Genomic DNA, 19,989 nt, shown 5'->3' on the forward strand with positions numbered 1-19,989 from the left:
CCTTCAGCAATTCAGTCTCCAGGGAAGAGCACAGCTGCCATTATTTACAGAAAATGAAAAATCAAATAGTTAATGTTGCGAGGACAAAACTGCATGAATGGAGGATTGCTGAGTACCAATTATCTGTAAAGAATAGTGCACATGAAAGATAATTAAAGCAGTTAAAAATCATCAATATATTCTGATAAAAAGAAAAAATAGCTAATCATAATACAATAGATTCCTTGATGACCTTGAAACGATGGTTACTTTCATATAGTTCTTGACACAAAGCCAGACCCATGAGGGTCAGAGCCACAGACAAAGCATGTGAATAATTACACGTTTGTAAAAGGCAATTGGCCTAGTGTCACCATAGCTGTATGGGAGGATGTCCACCTGGCTTGTTGATATTTATCTGAAATCAACAGCATACAAAAATAGTAGTTACTGATGGAAAGATGACAGAAGAACAAACAGCAAAGAAACAAAGGCCAGTCAGCTTTGGAGGCCTGTCCAAAACCTGCGACCCTGTCCGTAATGAAGCCTGCCAAAACCTTTTAAGAGAAGCCAGCCACCAAGTGATTAGGGAGGCAAACATCCCTGCAAACATTTGAGAGCTCTGCAAAAGGCAGCAAAGCAAACCCCAGAGCACTGACACGCCTGGTTATAAAGCAGCGTGAAAGCCGCGGACAGATTGTGTGCAAGCAGTCCCCGAGCTTCCTGCCCCTTCCAGCTGCGTGGGTACAACTGCCCCCTCCACTCACCTCTGTTCACAATACAGGTAAGCAAGACGTAGACAGAACCAGTTCCCCCAGGCTCCTGTGACTCCGTACGCTTGTGTTACATCTCTACGGTCTCGACTCCCTCTTCACAAGCTTCACATACACAGGACACAGCAGAAGCTTGCCCACTGCTTGCTCTGTGTGCTTTGGATGCAGCACTGTTTGAAGCCATTTCCTAAATGGCTTCCCTTAATCCTCAGTATCATTTTCTCTAAAAACAATGCTGCGCACAACACAGGAAGTGAATGCATCCAACATTGCTTACATAGGATATTTTTAGAAATAGGAATAAAGCAAATCTGTTGAGTTCCAAATCTTCTATTTTAAAGAAATACCCTACAATTGCATCTACACAGCTGACTGCTCACGGGAGCTCTGTAGGTTCCCACTATAGCCTACGTAAGTAGAAAGAAACAACCCCATATATGCTTTGACTTCAGTAACATTCTGCCTCCATCTTTCATTCTGCAGGATCAGAATGAGACACAAAGCTGCAATAGTTCTAAAATCATGCACTGGAAAAATAAAAGGTTGTTTTCAGAATTAACATGCACACAAAGTCCCCTATGTACTCACGGGGCTTCCTCTAAACAACAAGAAAATAATATTGTTTCATAAATTAAGAAGTGATTGAACCAAGGAAGTAACATGAATAAAAATGCAGCAGCTTCACACAGAAAACACGAGATAAATGAATCAAAGCAATCTGGAGGAAGCTACTACTTTGGGTCACTTTTTGTTGGTGTGAACCAGGGATGTTATATTGGTATAATCCCAAGGTGTTAGAGGTAAATTGCTTCCGAAAACACATAATCTCACCTTTCACTTTCTCCTAGGTATCAGTATAAATATTGTGCAGTATTGTATCGTATGAAAAAAGCATCATTTTAGGTTTTCCCACTCACACATGAAGATTGAGAAAGAGGAAGTTTCCCAACCTCTATTCCTGCTATTTATCATTCCACATTCTAAAATCCCCTGGATGTCATTCCACCCGTTCTCCAAAACTCCTATGGATTTCATTGTAGCAAAACATTTTCACACCATATCTACCCAGTGTTAAACAGAACCACTTATTATTTCAATAACACTAATGCTAATCGCAGAAAGTAACAGGTCTGTGCAACTGCACATTGTTTTGGCACAATAGGGGAAATGTGTTCCCTGCTCTTTTTTCAAATACGTTATTGTTTCTAGATATACCATTCCAGACTGCCTACGTGACTCATAAGTGTTGCAGTGGGCTATGAAAAGTACCTGTACTTGAATACTATACTTCAGATCTTTAGCAGATACTAGTTATATGCATATTAATAACATTAATTATGCTACAATAGAAGTGTTAAGAATATAATAATAGGATTTAAAGCACTTGGATTTAGTTTACCAGGGCTTACTCCAGCTTCATAGGAGCAGGAATGTTCTATATTCAGGAGAATTAAAGCTTCAATTTAAAAATACATGTTTAGCTTTAGGTACCAAACAGAATATATGCTAGTTAGAGGGAGGGGGGGGAAGAACACTGAAAAGCAGCCCAGTTTATTCCTAAACATACTCTCCAGGCAAGCTGTACATTTCTAAGTTGTTTACAGTCTCCCAATTAACTGAGGTAACTAGTTAGCCTCAACAACAATCGCCTCTCATTAGTTACTGGAGGTAGTTGGAAGCCTGAAAACAATTCAGTGGAAACGTTTAATGAAAAATACCTGGTGAAAGGGCTGCCCACATACAGTACGGATCTCAGGAGAAGTGATCCTGGGCATATGTGGCACTGGGACACATGGACATGAAGAGTTCTCCTGAGGAATCAGTTCACAAATGACGTTCAAGCCTCTATAACAGACTCATGAACAATTCTTCTGACTCCCATTTGCTTATGGCATGGCCCAGCGACATTTCAGTGAAAAGACTCATTGATTTCAGGGGGCTTTGGGAGAAAGTCTTAGGGCTTTACACTGTTGGGTGCTCCGTAGTTTGAACTTAAGCTGGCAGCAGGTATCTTTTGGGATTCATTTCAATCTGGAAGTTTCATCACTTTGGGTCTCTGAAATATTTCCATTGCATATATTGAGTTTCCTGAGCAACTGCTTACCATCAGCTGCTTCGTCTCCTCCAAAGTTCTGTCTGTAGAACAGCATTAACTCTATGTTGTAGCACTTATAGATGGTCACGAGCAAAATAAGCAGAAGAAGGATGGCTCCCAGTCCTCCAGCAAGCTCTATTTTGTAGATCAAATCTAAAATTAGCAAGGAAAGACAAAAAGGTTATGATCTTTCCGAGCTTTATTTGCTCTAATCCACTGTACAATTCCACATAAAATTGTGCAGCTTCCAATTATAACCACTGTAACATTAAGGATACCTAATTTTTTTGTTCATTACCTATTACTTAACTTTACCCATTTATACTCCATCTACTGCCCATCTGAAATCGCCATCCAGAATGCATTTGAGGCTATAATTGTAATTCTTCTACGAGGGAATTATGTAGTGATTTTAGATGGCGGATTAATCAACTTTTAATGAGCTTGTGGATTTTGAAACTTCTGTATTGGCAGAGTGCATCAAATGCTGTATGCAGCATGTGAGAATAGATATACTAGACATATTGCACCCTATTTCAGAGGCTCTAGGCCCCCCAAATAGTATTAAACTTTGGTTTTATATTTATGAAGCCAGTGGATGAGCTGATGTGACCTGCCAAGCCAGGACTTCAGCTGAATCACTGGAGAATGAATTGAGCATCCAGAATGCCCAAGAGAACTGAGAAGGCAGGAGCGCACATCAGGCTGCTAAGAGCCACTTTGTTCGAGTTGTGATGGCTACTAACGGAGTTCTCACATGTTTGTTTACTACACATTACACTTTAATGGGAACTAGTGCTAGTTAAAATTTCCTACTGGGATGATTTGTTAGGAAACACCACAAGCAGTCTCACAAATTCATCCAAATGCAATTATCCATCTTTTACAGCTGGGGAAACAGAGGCACAGAAAAGGGAAGCAACACGTTCAAGGTCATTCAGCAAACCAGTGCCAGAATGGGATAAAAACCCTTGAATACCAGTCCAGTGCTCTACCTGATGTAAGACACTAACTTTAACGGTATTGCTCTTTAGCCTGAAATGTCCTCTGAACACAATATTGCTCATAACACCACTTGGCATATTACTTAGCTATAAAAGACAAAAGATGACAATTTGACAATAGCTACCTCTAACAGCCTGCATTAGTTTAGATAAGACATCATGAAGTTATTTGCTGCTGTGATAAATACAACGTGAAGATGTAAAAACTGTAATATAGGCAAGACAAAGTTTTTGTGATCTTTACGCTTCAAAAACTTAGGTCAGAAAAAATTACTGGTATGTCATTTGTGTCATTTTCAAGATAAAAAGCAAATTAGTTGTGTATCTTTTGGGGTTATTCTTGCCTCACCATGCCTTCTATTTCAATAATTAACATCAGATGTCAAACTATTCCCAGTTTACAGTTTCTCTGATGTCTGTCTGGTAAGAAGTCATGGACTAATAGATGGGAAAAGTCTATTATAATAGCTATTTAATCTCTCTGACAATACAGGGAATTCATGGGACTTTTATTACACTGCATGATAAAGTTAGCATATGCTCTGGGGATAAATCTAGTCAAATAGAGAAGAGAGTTGGTTAAAATCACTTTTCAGGGAAAAAACTTTTTTTTTTGTTGTACTGACTCTTCTTTGCTAGGAAAGTGAGATGATGGCAAAGTTGCCAGCTTGGAAGAAGAGCAAATGCTGAGTCTTGATCACCTGCAGCCCACAAAGGAGCACAGACTTGTGTTCACTTGCGGGGGGAATGGCAGGGTGTCGAGCAAAAACACAAACTCCAGCTCAAAAGGCAGAATCGATCTGCTTTTGCGTGTCCTGTATTTGTCCTACTGCCCCATAAACTCTCCTAGAATCCAGATGTAAGGCAGCAGAAAGCCAAGGCTTTTGGGCTCCTTATTTCCATTCCAAGGTGGAGGCAATGGAGAAAAACCCAGAATGTTCAGTTTTCTTGCCTACTCCAGCTCTTAGTCTCTGTCCCTGATCAATGCCTTACTCCTCAAGTGGTCTTCACTGAGGTCAATAGGGAAGGCAGCACACCCAACATTAGGAAAGGAATTGAATCTGGGCTTTGTGCTATAATAGTGACTGAAAATTAGATAGTTTCTAGTGTAAAATAATGTAGAAGGACTTAGCCAATACGTATCACAGAGGATTATGGTCTTTAAAACACTAGAAGTCTCATTAACACCTAATAAATGAGAGACAAATATATTTTAGAAGGTTCCTCATCATTTAGTACTATATCAGTATCAAAAAAACCCCAAAAATTAGTTTCCTGCATGTCTTGAATAAAGGCAGCCTCCTTGAAATAAATGGTGAGCAAACATAATTATAATATTTACTTTTATCCAAATTCACTGCTTCTTTCCACTAAAAGCACGGCTTGATTTCATTCTGCAGTTTCTGACAATTTATTCATGTTCCAGGACAGTTATATTATAGACTATGTAGACTTCAATCACTAAAATACTGGACTGTTTTCATATTCATTTGAAGGGAATCCTGAACTATTTCCACAACTAAGGGACAAGTGGGTGTATATTGTGTTTCCATGTAATCTGAGCACCAAATGTGCTAGGACAGCATGGAGAAAAAAAAGAAAACCAAACCCAGGATTGTCCAGAACTTATTTTTGAACTACTTGCAAGCAAATAACAACGTGGTCTCGAATTAATTCAGTAAAGAAGAATGTGATAGCAGGCAGGGGTATTCAGGCTGCAGAAGCATGCCTGATTCTGTCTTTGCATTGGTAGCTTTGAGTGTTGGAAACTGGATTTGGTTCTTTTTCAGTCAAAAAAATAAAAAAAAGAAAACCCTAAATGATGATGCATGCTCTGGGGCTATCAGTACACTGGTGCTGTACAGACAGCACTCCTGTATTCTCCGAAAGCATTTGTGAGGACCATACCACTAATACAGCAAAAGACTTCAACATATTTTACCTTAAATATTTGAACAGTTCCTTTTTCTTCCTTAAAGCAAAGAATGTGCTTAAAAATAACCACCTGATGTCAAAACAAGAACTAACTCTAGAAACACTTATACTACAGTTATAACTTGGATTTGGGGTTTAGTCCTGGTTTTTTATCCAAGCCTTCCTAGTTTAACAGGACTCATGACTTATGCTAGCTTCTGTACACCTGATGTACTGCAATCACACCTTTGAACAGAGGGCAGACATAACCTGCAGCACTGTGACAATCTGGAGACAAAACAGAGCTACAAGCACCTCTTGCCGAACAGGGATAACGCAGCCCTTAGCAGGTAAGACTTTGGAGGGAGCGGGATTTCTCTGGCTGAGAGATCTGTGCTTCCTCTTTGCCTTTCCCAAGTGCCCCAGCATCTGGAAAGCTGCAGCACATTACAATAGGAATCCACGATCCCTTCTTTGACACGCACAAAGCATGCTGGTCAACAGCTTTCTACCAGTCCTACCCTAAATCTTGTCACAGGTCAGTAATATTATATATACTACTGCACTTAAATACAGTAGTATTTCCTGGCTCATGAATACTCTACAGTCAAATCCAAGCTGGAGAAAGCTAGGATAAGAGGTAATTATATCAAGTTGCAGAAAGGAAAAGTTTGGTCAAGTATTTGTAAGAACTTAATAAATAACAAAAAGGACAATGGGACAGGCAGTCAAAGGACGCAGTGAAAATACTGTGGTTATTTTAAATGACACTTTAATAGCTTGAAAATCAACTATTGAGAATGCCTGAGGGGAATATAAGCTTTCTACAGCCACAGTACAGAGCGAAATGAAATAGTAGCTGAGAAGTGATCCTTTCCACCTCCAAATTCTGTATTCAGCAGCGCTTCTTCCATAATTTCAGCAGAGCTCTGAAATGTCTGCATTTTCTTGTTATAAATAAACCTAGCTTGTTATTTTAATATATGCAACACAGCTGAACATTTAACAGTGTCAACATAGATATACTTACTATCAGTTGTATATTTATTAGGTTCAGTGGATGGAAAGGTAGAACGCTTTTTGCACTAAAAAGGCTAATCCTTCATCATGATGACCAGATTCCTTGAAGTTGTGACATCCTGTCGATTTAGATGTTGAATATACATTCATGTGTGTTCCACATCACAACTGCAGGCCCTTGTTTCTCAGAGTGGTTTGCACCTTCCGCACTGTGTTTTATTCTTATCACTTAGCGTAAAATATAACCTAGATTATGCCCTTCTTTCTGGGAGGACATAAAACTCTCATGTCTAGAGGAAACTCTGTAAGCAGGACTTGATTCAACTGATTTTAACAGGATTGCATACCGTACTTTCACACATATAACCCGTGGGTCACATAAACAAATAGCAAAAAAAGAGAACATTGACTCAAAAGTTTCCTCTCCCTAGTAGTCCTTTTTTGTCTCGATACTACCCCTCCCTCACCTTTCATTTTATACAGATCATAGCCATGAAACACAGCACTTAGCATCCAGCATGCCTTTAGGTGAACCAATGACTATGGATGTTTTCCAGAACTGTGGTGCTCCATCTATAAAGGCCTTGACTGGTCTTCCTATTCTTCCACCTGGCCCTTAGTTCATTTGTCCCATGGTCATGTCTACCCTAGGCTCACAGGTCAATCTGCAGCACGCTCAGGTACTAACAGTGTATTTAAACCTTCTCCAAAGGGTGACACTTTTCTGGGGTTTTGCTGCGAGTGTGGCGATGGAGAGCGCTGGCTTTTTTAACTGACACTAACACTGCAATCCACAATCTGCTGAGAAGCACGTCCTTTGCCTTAGTGCTCTGAAAGCACACGAAGGACTGGAACAGCACTTGCAGGTGTGCCTCGTGAAAACGTTTCTTCTTCTCCTCTTTTGGTAAATTAATTTACTGCCAAGAATAAGGGCAGAGATCTGGACAATGTATTAACTCTTTAGTCAATCTCCTGCACTGAAGGCTCTGTGGTTTCACACTACGGCTTTACCCGAATGTGTAACCTTCCTTTGCTTTCCCAACAGTTACTGGCTTATAGCTTTTGTACTACCTAATACACTGTATCTTAGAGAGATCACCATCAAATTGAAATGTCACCCTACTTATGAATAGGAGAGGTGATTGAACAAACAACATAAGAACTGTAATGAGATACTGTTACACTCCTTATGATAACGACTTCTACAAACAGCAGAACATAGTAGCACCTTTCAATTTGGAACCTTCAAACCCAAATGGTTTCCTTTCTGCTCCAGATAACTCATCAGTAGTGGTATTCCCACTTCCAGGTACAGTACCAAGCAAAGCAACCATGATGGGGTAATTCTCCATTGATTTGTAGCTCCCATTGCAACGTTTTCATTCCCAATGCAGTTAGAAATCAAAATGCGTGGCAACTGCTTAAAGCTTTCAATTTAAACAGCAAAGCCAGGAAGTGGAGAAATATGAGAACATCTGACCTCACTGCTGAGGTACCTATTCTAAGAAATGCACATTTTAACTCCATCACACAATTACCTCTGGTCTAGTCAGTCAACTCTGGGTCAAATTCATAGGTTGTTTAGACCAAACTACTTCCACTGATTATATTGGTGCTTTATGGGTGACTGTATTCCAGGCAAGTGCATCACTTGCAAGGCTGATTCATTAGAGACTAAAGAACAATTCATGAATTTTTTTCACGAACGGTAAACTGAAGCTGTAACACAAACATACTTCAGCTCCAAGTAGGCACACAGGAGTCCAGCCTGGCTCAGAGGTCAGCAGGACCTTCGCTACTGGCTGACCTGTTGCTGCTGAGGCAGGTGAGAGTACAGATAATTAAATAAAGAGAATTACCTTTCTTGCGCAAAAGAACACTGGCATGTTTCCGTCCGTTTCTGTTTTCCACATGACACGTATAGTTAGCCAGGTCTGCCTCCTCTACAGCATCAAAGATCAATGTCAATTCAACTTCTTTTTCTCCAAGATGTTCTTTGAGGAGTCTGAAAGGAAGGATACAGTCTTCGCTTAACTGAATTAATACGGGTGGAAGATTCCCAAAAGAACCATGATTTGTCAGCACATGATACACAGCGTTCCTGGTTTCCTTCACTGCTGGAGAAGGACTTAGAAGGAGACTCGAGTTGCCTGAAAGAGAATTCAGAGGCATCTTTCATGACAACCAAAAGCCTTTTTCTCCCACCATGTCTGTAGCGAGGAGCTGAATCAAGTACAGGAAGAGTGGCTACGAGTGCAATGGTTGCATGTGGCTTGTTTACCTCGGCTCCACCAGAATTAAATGCTAAAAACAATGTTTCTTTTAAAAGAAGCAATAAATACTCACTTTCCAGAGAAGTAAATATACATTACTGAGTCATCGCTGGGCAAATTATAAGGCAATATTTTAAAGGCTGAGTATTGTGATACATTTTAATGCAGTCTGGAAAACCAACGAAAGGAGCTGTGCTCCTCTGTGGAATTTTCCTCTGTTTTTTGGGGCTAGATCCTGACTTTAAAAGGGAACAGTGTCAAGAACAAGAGCTCTCTGCTCCTTTGAGAGGACAGAGGAGACATGCAAAATCCCCACAAAGGGAAGAGAAAGTTCTAGCAGACTTTCAGGCCAGAGGTACAGTCTTTTCATGTCCTAGTTCTAATGTGAATATTAAAAAGAATGCAAAGTAAACGCAAGTGTTTTCTGATGCTGACATTAAGTCTAAAAATACAATGCCCTATCCTCTCAAAAGACTTCTTATCAGTTGCTCAAGAAAAAGTTACCAGTCCTTTGAACAAGGAAATGTAACGTCAAGTAAAATCTACCAGATTCATTTGATCCTGTTAGCATACTGCTGCATAATGCGTAAGGGTGTAAATATAAAACGTGTGATGCCCTCGCAGTCGCCTGTGAACTCACCATCGCACGTAGTACTTCAGTGAGTCTTTTCACTGAAAAGATAGCGTACGGCACAAAGAGGTAAAGGTATAAATAAGATCCAGGTTCACAAAAAAAGAAGTATTTTCTCCAGAGACCGAAGGGAGGCAATTGGGCACAAAGGAATTAACCAGAGCGCTGTTTCCGCTGGATGGAAACTGCTTCTGGAGAGCTTAAATTTCTTCAGTAACAACAACAAATCCCAAACTTCTCTATTACAAACCAAAGTTGTTTTGGGGTTTCCAATGCACACACACATTTTCTTATGTACATAATTTCATATAACAAACGTGGAACTCCAAATTTGAAAACAAATTAGAAGTGAAGTATGAAGGCATTGCACAAGACAATCAAAAATGCAAGTCTAACTGCTATAAACCACATATTTACAGTAAGATTTCATACAGCACATAGCCTTTAAAGGCTTGTGTGATCTGACAGAACTCAGAAGATGTACCAGAGCATCCACAACAATTCAGCCTCTTTCACTATGGCTGTGTAACTTGCAAAAAAGCAAGTGGAAAAACATTAGTTTAAGAACAGGCATGTGTGTTGCATTTGGAAACTTGGATTGTATCCGTTTTGCAAATTCGCTCCCATTTACCATGTATTTTTGCATTTTTTTTATTCTGGCCCTGAGTCCAAGTGCTGAAAATAATGCAAGAAAGGCTGAATTTGCATCATTTCTGGGCAGAAAAGAAACCTCTCTCAGAAAAGAAAGCCTGATCTGTTTGCAGACTCAAATCAGTCTAAATCATTGGGGGTGTCCTGGTTTCAGCTGGGATAGAGTTAATTTTCTTCCTAGTAGCTGGCATGGTGCTGTGTTTTGAATTTAGTATGAGAATAAGAGAATAATGCTGACAACACACCGATGTTTTAGTTGTTGCTGAGCAGTGCTTACACTAGCCAAGGACTTTTCAGCTTCCCATGCTCTACCGACTGAGAAGGCTGGGGGTGCACAAGAAGCTGGGAGGGGGCACAGCCAGGACAGCTGCCCCAAACTGGCCAAAGGGACATTCCACACCATGGGACGTCATGCTCAGTACATAAACTGGGGAAAGCTGGCCGGGGGGGGAGCGCAGTGACCGCTGCTCAGGAACTGGCTGGGCATCGATCAGCGGGTGGTGAGCAATTCCATTGTGCATCACTTATTTTGTATATTCTTTTATCATTATCATTATTATTATTATTATTATAATATTCCCTTCCTTTTCTGTCCTATTAAACTCTCTTTATCTCAGCCCACAAATTTTACTTTTTTTTTTTCCCTAATTCTCTCCCCCATCCCACTGCGGGGGGGAAGTGAGCGAACGGCTGTGTGGTGTTTAGCTGCCTGCCAGGTTAAACCACAACAGGGGGTCAGATAAATCAATTCCCATTTACCTATTAATATTCCATATGTATATATAGCCAAATATTTTAAACTCAGAGAAGTCTTTCTTCTCTGTTGGTAAACAATATGCTCCACAAATTTTGGCCTACAAATCATGCTGCAAAGTACAAATAAAATCATTAACAGAGAAGATATCTGGGACACTAATCTGGAGCACTGTGTGAATGTTCAGATTGTCTTGTGTTTAGTATAATCAGCATATTTTACGCAGAAAAAAAATGAAGAAAGATTACAATTAAGATAAAATAAACTATTATTCTGAATCTATTTAAAATAAAATACTTGACCCTTAACCTAAATTTAAATAATACATTATCAGCTAAAAAGGAGCTTTCATAAAAAAGAATACGCATTTTGACTGAGAATTTTTTTTCACTTATTTTCATGCTAATTGCAATCTTTAGGAAGACAACTCTTTAGAATGGGATCTATCATGAAAATGCTGACAGACACTTAAACATTATGCTGGTAGCAAAGTGTAGAAAGCTCTTAGTGGTGTTAAACCTTTCATTCCTGCTTTTTTTTTTCCTCTTTTTTTCTTTTAACCAGTACTCTACAGCTAATGATTCATTATTGCCACAGAAATACACAGTTGGTCACCTACATTCTTTTAATATGTGTGCAGCCTTTAATTGATTGCATTTTGTAGTTGGTTCAGAAAACACTGAGCACAATATTTTTGGGGAAGAAAAGGAATACAGTATCAAGAAGTAAGACCTTAAAGCTGCCACAGTTATTTGCTGCACACCCAGAAGATGAAGCTCTGTCCCTGAGTTGGGGGAAACTTTGCCAGCAACACTGCCAACACATGCCAGCTGCCACAAGTTGAGAAAATAATGGCTCTTTTTTCTGGTCCGATGAACAAACTTTAAGAGTAATTACATCATTGAATACACAGGTAAATCTTGCTTGACAACTCACAACAAACAGGATGGAGGGAGGGAGAGAAGAGGTGGATGAAGTAAAAAAAATACCCAGTGCTTTCTTTTTGTTCAAGCTTGCTTTCTTTTTGTTCAAGCTGAAGCATTTTATTTCATCTGAAACAAAACATTTTGTCTACTGATTATTTTTCAGTTAAGAAAGTATGAATTAAAAACAGAAGTATCATTTCAGAATACAAATGGTTTTTTTGAAAAGTATCCAATGTTTCAGTTTTTTCAAATCTTTTGTCATATTTTTCCAATGCATTTATGCACTAAGTTGAATCTGAAGTTAAAATAATTTTCCTTTGAAACCACCACATTTTCCTAAAATTTTCAGGCTTTGTATGATTACAGATGTAAAGGCCATAAGAAAGCTTCAGCTGGCTCTCTTTGCAAGACTAAGGCATTAATTCCAAGCCTTTACAAACCTGCAGGCGAGTTGGGACTTATCAAAAAAGAAACTTTTATTCTTTACATAGTTGAGGATCTGGACTGTGAACAGGGATACGAAATCTAGTCCCTTCTTCCTAGTCTTTAACAATAGTCTGTAGACGAAAGGACAGATGTATGTGTACACAAGTACCTCTCCAAAGTAAAGTAGTTCAACTAAGAACATGGCACAGCGATCTTCCCTCTCACTTTCCTGCACCATGTTTCTCATTCTCTGCCCAGAAATTGTCTACTTGAATAGTATAAGCTTTTCAGGAGAGGGCTGTCATTTCCATACTTCTCTGCAAAGTACCCAGCACATTAGCCAGGCAGGGATGGTAATTCTGCCTCCCTCCCTCAGCATCCCCCCCAACAGAATACAACATCCTCATCTTGAATGAGCGTTTTGCAACCATCAGTTGACTTCTGTGGGTGAAAAGGCAGAATGTTAAATTAATCAGCAGGAAAAAATAAGGCTGCAGTTCAAAATGTCTCCATTCACTTCTTTTCATGCCTCTAGAACGAGTTAAACTATTTCCACTTTAAAACTGGAGAAGAGAGAAAAAAAAAAAAAGGACAAACATGCTTTACAAGCTAAGCATTATGAGGCACCTGCAAACTGTTCTGCAGTGTTGTCTGAAGAAGAAAAAGAAGGAACTCATAGGTGGCTGGGAGAGTAAGATTTATGCCTGAAAATACTCCTTTGCCATGGCAGAGAGACGGTGTTGAAATTTGCTGTGGGCTCCTTTGATAACTAGGTACAACTGACAACTCTGCAGGCAGGCTTAAAGATTCTGATTCCTTCTTTAATAGCCCTGGTTCAATTAACATGACATTTTTATTACTGCTGTGAAAAACCCACCTGGCAAGCAAAGTCTCTTTCTCCTTTTCCCCCTATGCATGTCTAACGTTTGGGGATCTTAATTCAAGGGAAGGCAAGGAGGCAGGTTAGAGAGGGGGTCATCACCTCCGAGTCCTGCGATGCTGATTAGTTACTTTTTATTATGAGGCTCTGTAACAAGGTCTAATAAATAATGAGAAGCCCAGAGCTACACATGTATTACTCATGGTGAAGTCTGCTTACCAGAAAAACAGTTCCACGGGTTTGATTTTAACAGAAATGCTCAAGTCACGTGTATCCTTATTTCAGTGCTTTCATAAAAGCAGACATTGACTGGTAACTATGCATGCTAGAGGATGCAAACTAGGGATGGATGTTTTGTACTCCCACACTGCATTGATCTGCAAACCTGAATTCTCATCATTTACAGCAAATCCAGCAACACAATGGATGGGTACAGTCCAGGGTAAGGACAGCACCAAAAATTCAGAGTGCTACTAAATTTGTGAATTAATTTAAGATAAGGGACGCAGAGTTAAAATGTTAGATATTTGCCAAAAGAACAACCCATGGAGGATCTTGGTCTGGTTGTAACAATTCCCAATTACTTGTAGTTTCTCAACATTAACAGAAACGTGCTGATAATATCATATAGAAGCAAACTGATGGGAAAAGCATCTAACCAGCAAGTTCACTGTGGCTTATCAAATATGAAACATACATGACATTTTTTGAAATACATCAGTAAATACAACTAGGTAGAAGATGTGGGCTGGCTCAGGGCACTGACAGAACAGTTAGTGCTGCTTAGTTTCCCTGAAGCAGCATACCTGTAATGAGACACAGAAACAAGAGCTGTGACTGTGGAAAAATCATTTGCAAAAAGTTACTACTGCAGTTGCCATAGCTACTTCTAAATGAAAAAAGGGATGGACTGTGGCACTGCTGGTAATGATGCAGTAGGTTTTGGTAAATGCTATGTTTTTAATGCTGGCTGTGATGTACAGGAGATTAGGTACGTGATAAGCAGCTTTGTTGAAGAGAAGATTCACTGAATTGTGACGGGTCTGTAAACTGAGTCAAAGCATTTTAACGGAGTGAGAAAAGGGAGCTGCCACAAAATTAATTTGAAACATGCATGTGTAATGAGATAGCACAATGAAGGACAAATACAGCTTTTTCAAACTCAGTTTCACTAACAAATGCACATAAAGGAAAAGTTTTGAACTGTGCTAGAGCTGGAGAGCTCTTTAAATACAAACCAAATTGTCCTTCTGATGCAGAGGAAGAACATGACCAAAATCACTCTGTCCATATATATATATACCAGAGAGGACACAGTGTTGTTAAATGCCGATTACCTGCAATGGCAGATGTTTCCAATAATTGTATTTTGCGGTCCGAAGTCCAAAAGAGCTTAAAGCCATTCTGGCAATGTATGATAAATTTCATCTGTGTGCAATTAAGGTGCAATGTTAGGTCAGTTATTTTAGTATATCTTAATAACTAGTGGCTAAATGGCTGAAATTCAAATTATTGATCAAGTAATAAAGCAAAGGAATCTCTCTCTCTGCCTGCTCTCCCAAATCACTTTTACAAGAAACAAACAACTCAGAAATGAGACCAATAAAATGTGCAATGGAAGGTGCAAAGACCTTGGCTTTCTTTATATTCATTGTATCTATAGGAGCTGGGACCACGTTGTCCATAGTATAACCATAGCCTAGTCTTTGCTCAAAGAGCTATTAATCAGGTAATTATTAAACAAGGAAAACAAGAAGATGCCGTTAGGTGCAAATTCCATGAAAGTTCATGGGGATACAAGTGTTTTCCTTACAATTGGTACAGCAAATAATAACCAGCATCTGGAACAAGCCAAGCACAAGTTGGGTATCGGACATCCTCACACAGCGACTTCCTTCTCTCCCTTAAGCGTTAGGCATGGAGGAACAAATGCTGCTCTTTGAAAGCCCTGGTTAGGGCATGCTGAGAGCTGTATCACAGGCAGACAACACATTCAGCAGAAGAGAAAAAGTATGGTGACTTTGACAGGAGACCATTCATCTTTAAGATTAACACTGATGCCGAAATGAACGTTATCTTGCCAAGGGCTGCCACAAGGGGCAGCTGCAGTGGACAGCATCATTTCCACACAGGCTAAAATCAACCCCCAGAACACTCAGACATTTCAGCTACCATCAGGGGAATTTGATAAGAGATTTTCAGGCGCATAGATTCGCTAGAAAGGAGAGGGAGCAACTCACGCTGCCCTGGTTCCAAGTCATTCATCACTCTTTAGACAGAAAACTATTTCCACTTCCAATTAAAAACCTCTTTAAAAAAACCCAACACGCTTTTGGGATATACCATGTTTTTAACAGTAAATACTCAAAAAAGTACCTGACTTCGCCTTCTTTAATGTGACCTTCTAATTCTTCTATGAATTTTTCCCCTTTCATCCAGTAGATCATGGGGCCTGATTCTCCACTGAATCCAAAGAAAGCTTTGCAGGCCACAGTCAGCGGGTTTCCTGAGGACAAGAAGAAAAGAGAGGGTTAGACATGAAAAAGGGTGATGTTGATTTGCATCTACAGTTGTGCACAATAGCTGTGAAATGAAACTCTGAGGTTATCCATCATTTCATTTTTCCCAGAAAGATATGTCCCAGAAAGATGAACAATGAGAAGGTATGGAAATGGTGGCAACATAAGGTGATATCAGATTGGTTATTAAAAAGAAAGAGATGACTTCTTTGTCAGACTCCTGGGATCTCTACCAGGGCTGGGGAGTGTGCCCTAAGAGGCAGGTAAATCACTGAACTTGCTTACTGCTGCCTATCCACCCATAAAAAAGACACAATAATTTCTTCCTCACTTAGATAGAAATCAAATGTTAATGAAGTCTTGGTAAGCTGTTCAGAGAGCTTTTAAAGATCCCCAAGTAATACATGATGCCAGTGAGCACCAACAACACTTATGTTACTGTCAACAGGCTTTTGGCAAAGGACCAACCTTCGAAGCATTACTCAAGCAATAGAGTAAAGAACTCTCCCTTTCAGCTCTGCAAAAATACTTCCAAAAGAAAGAAAATAAAACTTGTAAAGTAAGCAGATTTCTTTTCTCTCCAAGAATTCAGCATTTAGGTGGGTTTTTGTTTGGCTACAGCTTTAGCTGTACTAGCTAGTCCAGGACTGTGCTTACACTGCCAGGACAGATGGTCGTCTGCCTGCAGAAGACAAAAAAAACCCAACAAAAAAACCCCAGACAAGCCAGGAAATTCAGGAGACGCATGCCCATTCCCTTAGTATGCAAATACAGCTGCTGTACCCACTTCTCTTTGCCTGTTTTACCCAGCATAGGTGGTCCAGGTTACAATGCAGCTGTAGAGTCACCAACTTACATGGGAGGACAGACCTCTTTTAGTATCAGTGGAACTCCTGCTGAATCTTCCAGGACTTGGATCAAGCGTGGAAAGTCCAAATAATGCATTTTGCTATATTTGGAAGAAATGTTTTATTATGCCAGCCATTTTCAGTGCCAGCAGGAGACTCTTCCGACGCAGAAATAGAACAGGCCTATGCTTTTCAAAAAGGGATAGTCATTTGGAGCACATCACTTGGTTGAGCATGGGCTAATGGTTTCACATGATTGACTTACTGTGCCTTCATCAGTTACCTCTTGTCTGCTCAGCAGTGATAACTCGCTGTGTGCATACTCAGAGCATATCAGAACTGTATGTTAAAGCATCTTTGCCTAAACCCCTATAGAGCAACTAAACCCCCCTAAGTCAACTACTTGCACTTGTCTATCCATTATTTCAGTGCCCAATTTAAGACATGTCAAAAGAGTCTGATTAGTCAGGAAGTGCAGCATTTCCAGCCACTGAAAATCAGCCGCCTTTAAAATGTTTCCCAGTCAAGATCCAAAATTACAAGTCCTTTTGAAACATTAGGATACAGCAAGAAAAGGTTTAAAGACTGCACTTCAGTCTCCGTTTCTCAAATAGCAAAAGACAAAAATGGAAAATGTTTATCCTGAAAATGTTTTACAGAATCTTTCATTATCTCCATATTCACTATGAACTCTGGTACCACAGCTGGCCACTGAATACGTGCTGATGCTGACAGATTATATACAACCAGCTCAAACGTCCAAAATATAAGAAGGGGTGGATATTCACAGTTATCTGTACATCCCACAATACTGACCACCATCATAAGAAAGTTCCAAACTTCATTAACTAATGAAGAGTCAGAAATACTTCTAGACAGACATTTAATTCCACTACAAGACAATATTGGAGAAGTCTGTTTCCTTCTGCTCCTAACCCGTTCGCCCAGCCCTGCAAGGTGCTGCGTGCCCTCCATGGGCTGGGGGTAGAATTGGAGCTTCTGGCTATATCCATCTCATGTTTTCCTAACATGCTGAATGCCTGTGTGGTGTGAGGTCTTTTGTGCCGCTTGCCTCAGAGTCATGATACGCATCTATTTAAGTACCACTTAGTGATTCCTAGCATGTGGCTGCTCAGTCCACGTTTGATTTTAATGGAAAAAGACAATTGTAGCAATGTGAAAAAGAAAAGAGCTAGACGTGGCCTATCAGCATTGACAGTATGTGCCCTTTTCCTGGCACACCACGCTGGGCATTAAGTGTTACAGGCAAAATATATTACAGGGCGTGCTTTTCCTCAAACCAGCAAATTTTTACTTAAAAAACAAACCCTGAAGAAATGAAAATATTCCAAGGTGAGTCTAAGATTTCTATACATGCAGAGTAAATATCCTGAGGTAATACATCTCGTCTGAAGAAATAAGAAGTTTTCTTTACGAATAGGAATACCTAAAAAAACTAGCTGTTGGTACACAGCTTCTGTAATAAACAAACCCAATATAAAGCATCAGTAGCCTTTACTGTGACGGCTTGCACACTCTGAACATGCCCTGGCAGATCTATTTCTCAGCTTTGCCACCAGGGAAAACCAACAGAATAAACTAGTACCGTCAACAGCAAACTTCAGAGCAAATTAGTATTTTCAGCTCAAAGTCTGGGACTGGCCACACCTGAAAAAAAACATGGTCCATCTCATCTGCAAACCCATCACTGATCAGAGGGAGGTATAAGGAACTGTTTCTCATGGAACAACTAATTTTTATCTCAGTAGCAGAACGATGCACGTCTGGGTTGAGCTGATCTGTCCTGGGGTGGAAAGAGCTTGGGGCTTGATGACACCTCAAGGTCCCATCCAAACCCAAACTCTCACACGCTGTTCTTCTACTCCTCGAGCTGGTAAGGACATCTTGCTCTTCTGTAGTTCTCTGAAGCAGCTTCTGGTTTATAACTCTCACCATTTCTTTGTGACTCTGGAAGCAGGACAAAGTCAGAAAAGGTAACATTGGCTCTTCCTTGCAGAAACACTTTACCTCCTTAAATAAGCCTCCATAAGGAAATGAAGAGAGGTTTCCCCTCTCCTGCTACGTAAAGACACAGCTGGCCACAGCAGTAACCCATTACTACCGGTTTTCAGGGAACTCCAACCAATTCCCATCCGGAAAAGAACACGGCATGTCTCACTGCATTTCCCCCCGAGTACTGAGACCCTAAAACTGCAGCTGAATTCCCCGGTTCCTAAATGTACCCTTGAATATGGGAAGAAACAGGCACTAAGCACGGAAAGTGCCCTTTGCAGGTCCTGATTTTGGGGCTGGCTTCAAGCCATGTGGTATCACACTGAGTCACAGTTCTGGGCAGAAGGAACTAACAGGCAACTTGCAACTCCAACAACTCATCTTGTGCAAGGCCCAAACTTTTGCATATCATTACTGCTATTCTGCATGACACTAAGTAGTTCTACTACTAACTTTCTTATTAAGAAAAATTCCCCTTGCATCATTTAATTAACAACATCAAAGTTCCTAGAATGAATGGTATCCTAAAAGTCTTCCATTTATAAATGGTTTCTGTTTAAATCAGATAGACATTTCAGCTGCAATTTTAATTAATAAAATAATTTGCTGAGAAACAGAGAAAATGATAAGTGAGATTTCTAATGTTACAACACTTAAGAGAATGTTTTAAGAAACAAGGGAAGAAAGTAGAAAAGCCTGCTTGTAGACATCAATGAGTCTACTGCTTTTCTGGGGTCACCTTGTTACAGTAAAGCCTCAGGTTCCAGCAAAAGTCTCTGCTTTGGCTTTTTTCCCTACTCTGTCAATCAGGCACGCTTGTTGCAAACTCTCAGCTGATAAAACACAACCGCTGGCAACAGGAATGACTTTTATTGCTAAATCTTATTGTACATTTTTCACCTGACCGTTTTCACATTAAATCTGCGTGAACTCTACCATACATTTTAGGAATTTTTTTTCTGAAAATGAGAATTCCAGAGAAATGCAATTATTCAAGCAAAATAGCTGCCTGATGGCAGTAGGAGTACTGGCTAAGGATGGAAAAAGGGTCTGCAAAAGAATTTAGCCAGGCATGATTCTGAATGTGCTTACTGCGGGTCTGACATGCTTTGAAAGAGAACGACAAATCCTGCAGCACCGTCTCTCTTGAATGAGGCATGCTCCAAGCATCAAGTAAATGAAGCTTAAAATACCTAAAAGTTATTCAGTCTTTTAAAAACTTAACGCCAAGGCTAGATGGCTGACCAGCACAGAAGATAAAAGCTGTTCACAGATCATAAGAT

The 19,989-nt window shown here is 40.0% G+C and overlaps 1 protein-coding gene across 2 annotated transcripts in view; it reads right to left on the bottom strand.

Annotated features, from left to right (window-relative positions):
- IL1RAPL2 (interleukin 1 receptor accessory protein like 2) overlaps positions 1-19,989 on the bottom strand; it is a 398,381-nt gene that overhangs the window by 12,681 nt on the left and 365,711 nt on the right. For both annotated transcript variants that reach the window (XM_076347253.1, XM_076347252.1), the window contains 3 exons: positions 15,703-15,832; positions 8,645-8,790; positions 2,857-3,000 (listed from right to left, as the gene is read on the bottom strand). In XM_076347253.1, the coding sequence (XP_076203368.1) occupies positions 2,857-3,000; positions 8,645-8,790; positions 15,703-15,832 (420 nt within the window). The remainder of the gene's footprint in view (positions 1-2,856; positions 3,001-8,644; positions 8,791-15,702; positions 15,833-19,989) is intronic.

Source organism: Aptenodytes patagonicus, chromosome 9 (assembly GCF_965638725.1).
Source record: "Aptenodytes patagonicus chromosome 9, bAptPat1.pri.cur, whole genome shotgun sequence".
Lineage (NCBI taxonomy): Eukaryota > Metazoa > Chordata > Aves > Sphenisciformes > Spheniscidae > Aptenodytes > Aptenodytes patagonicus.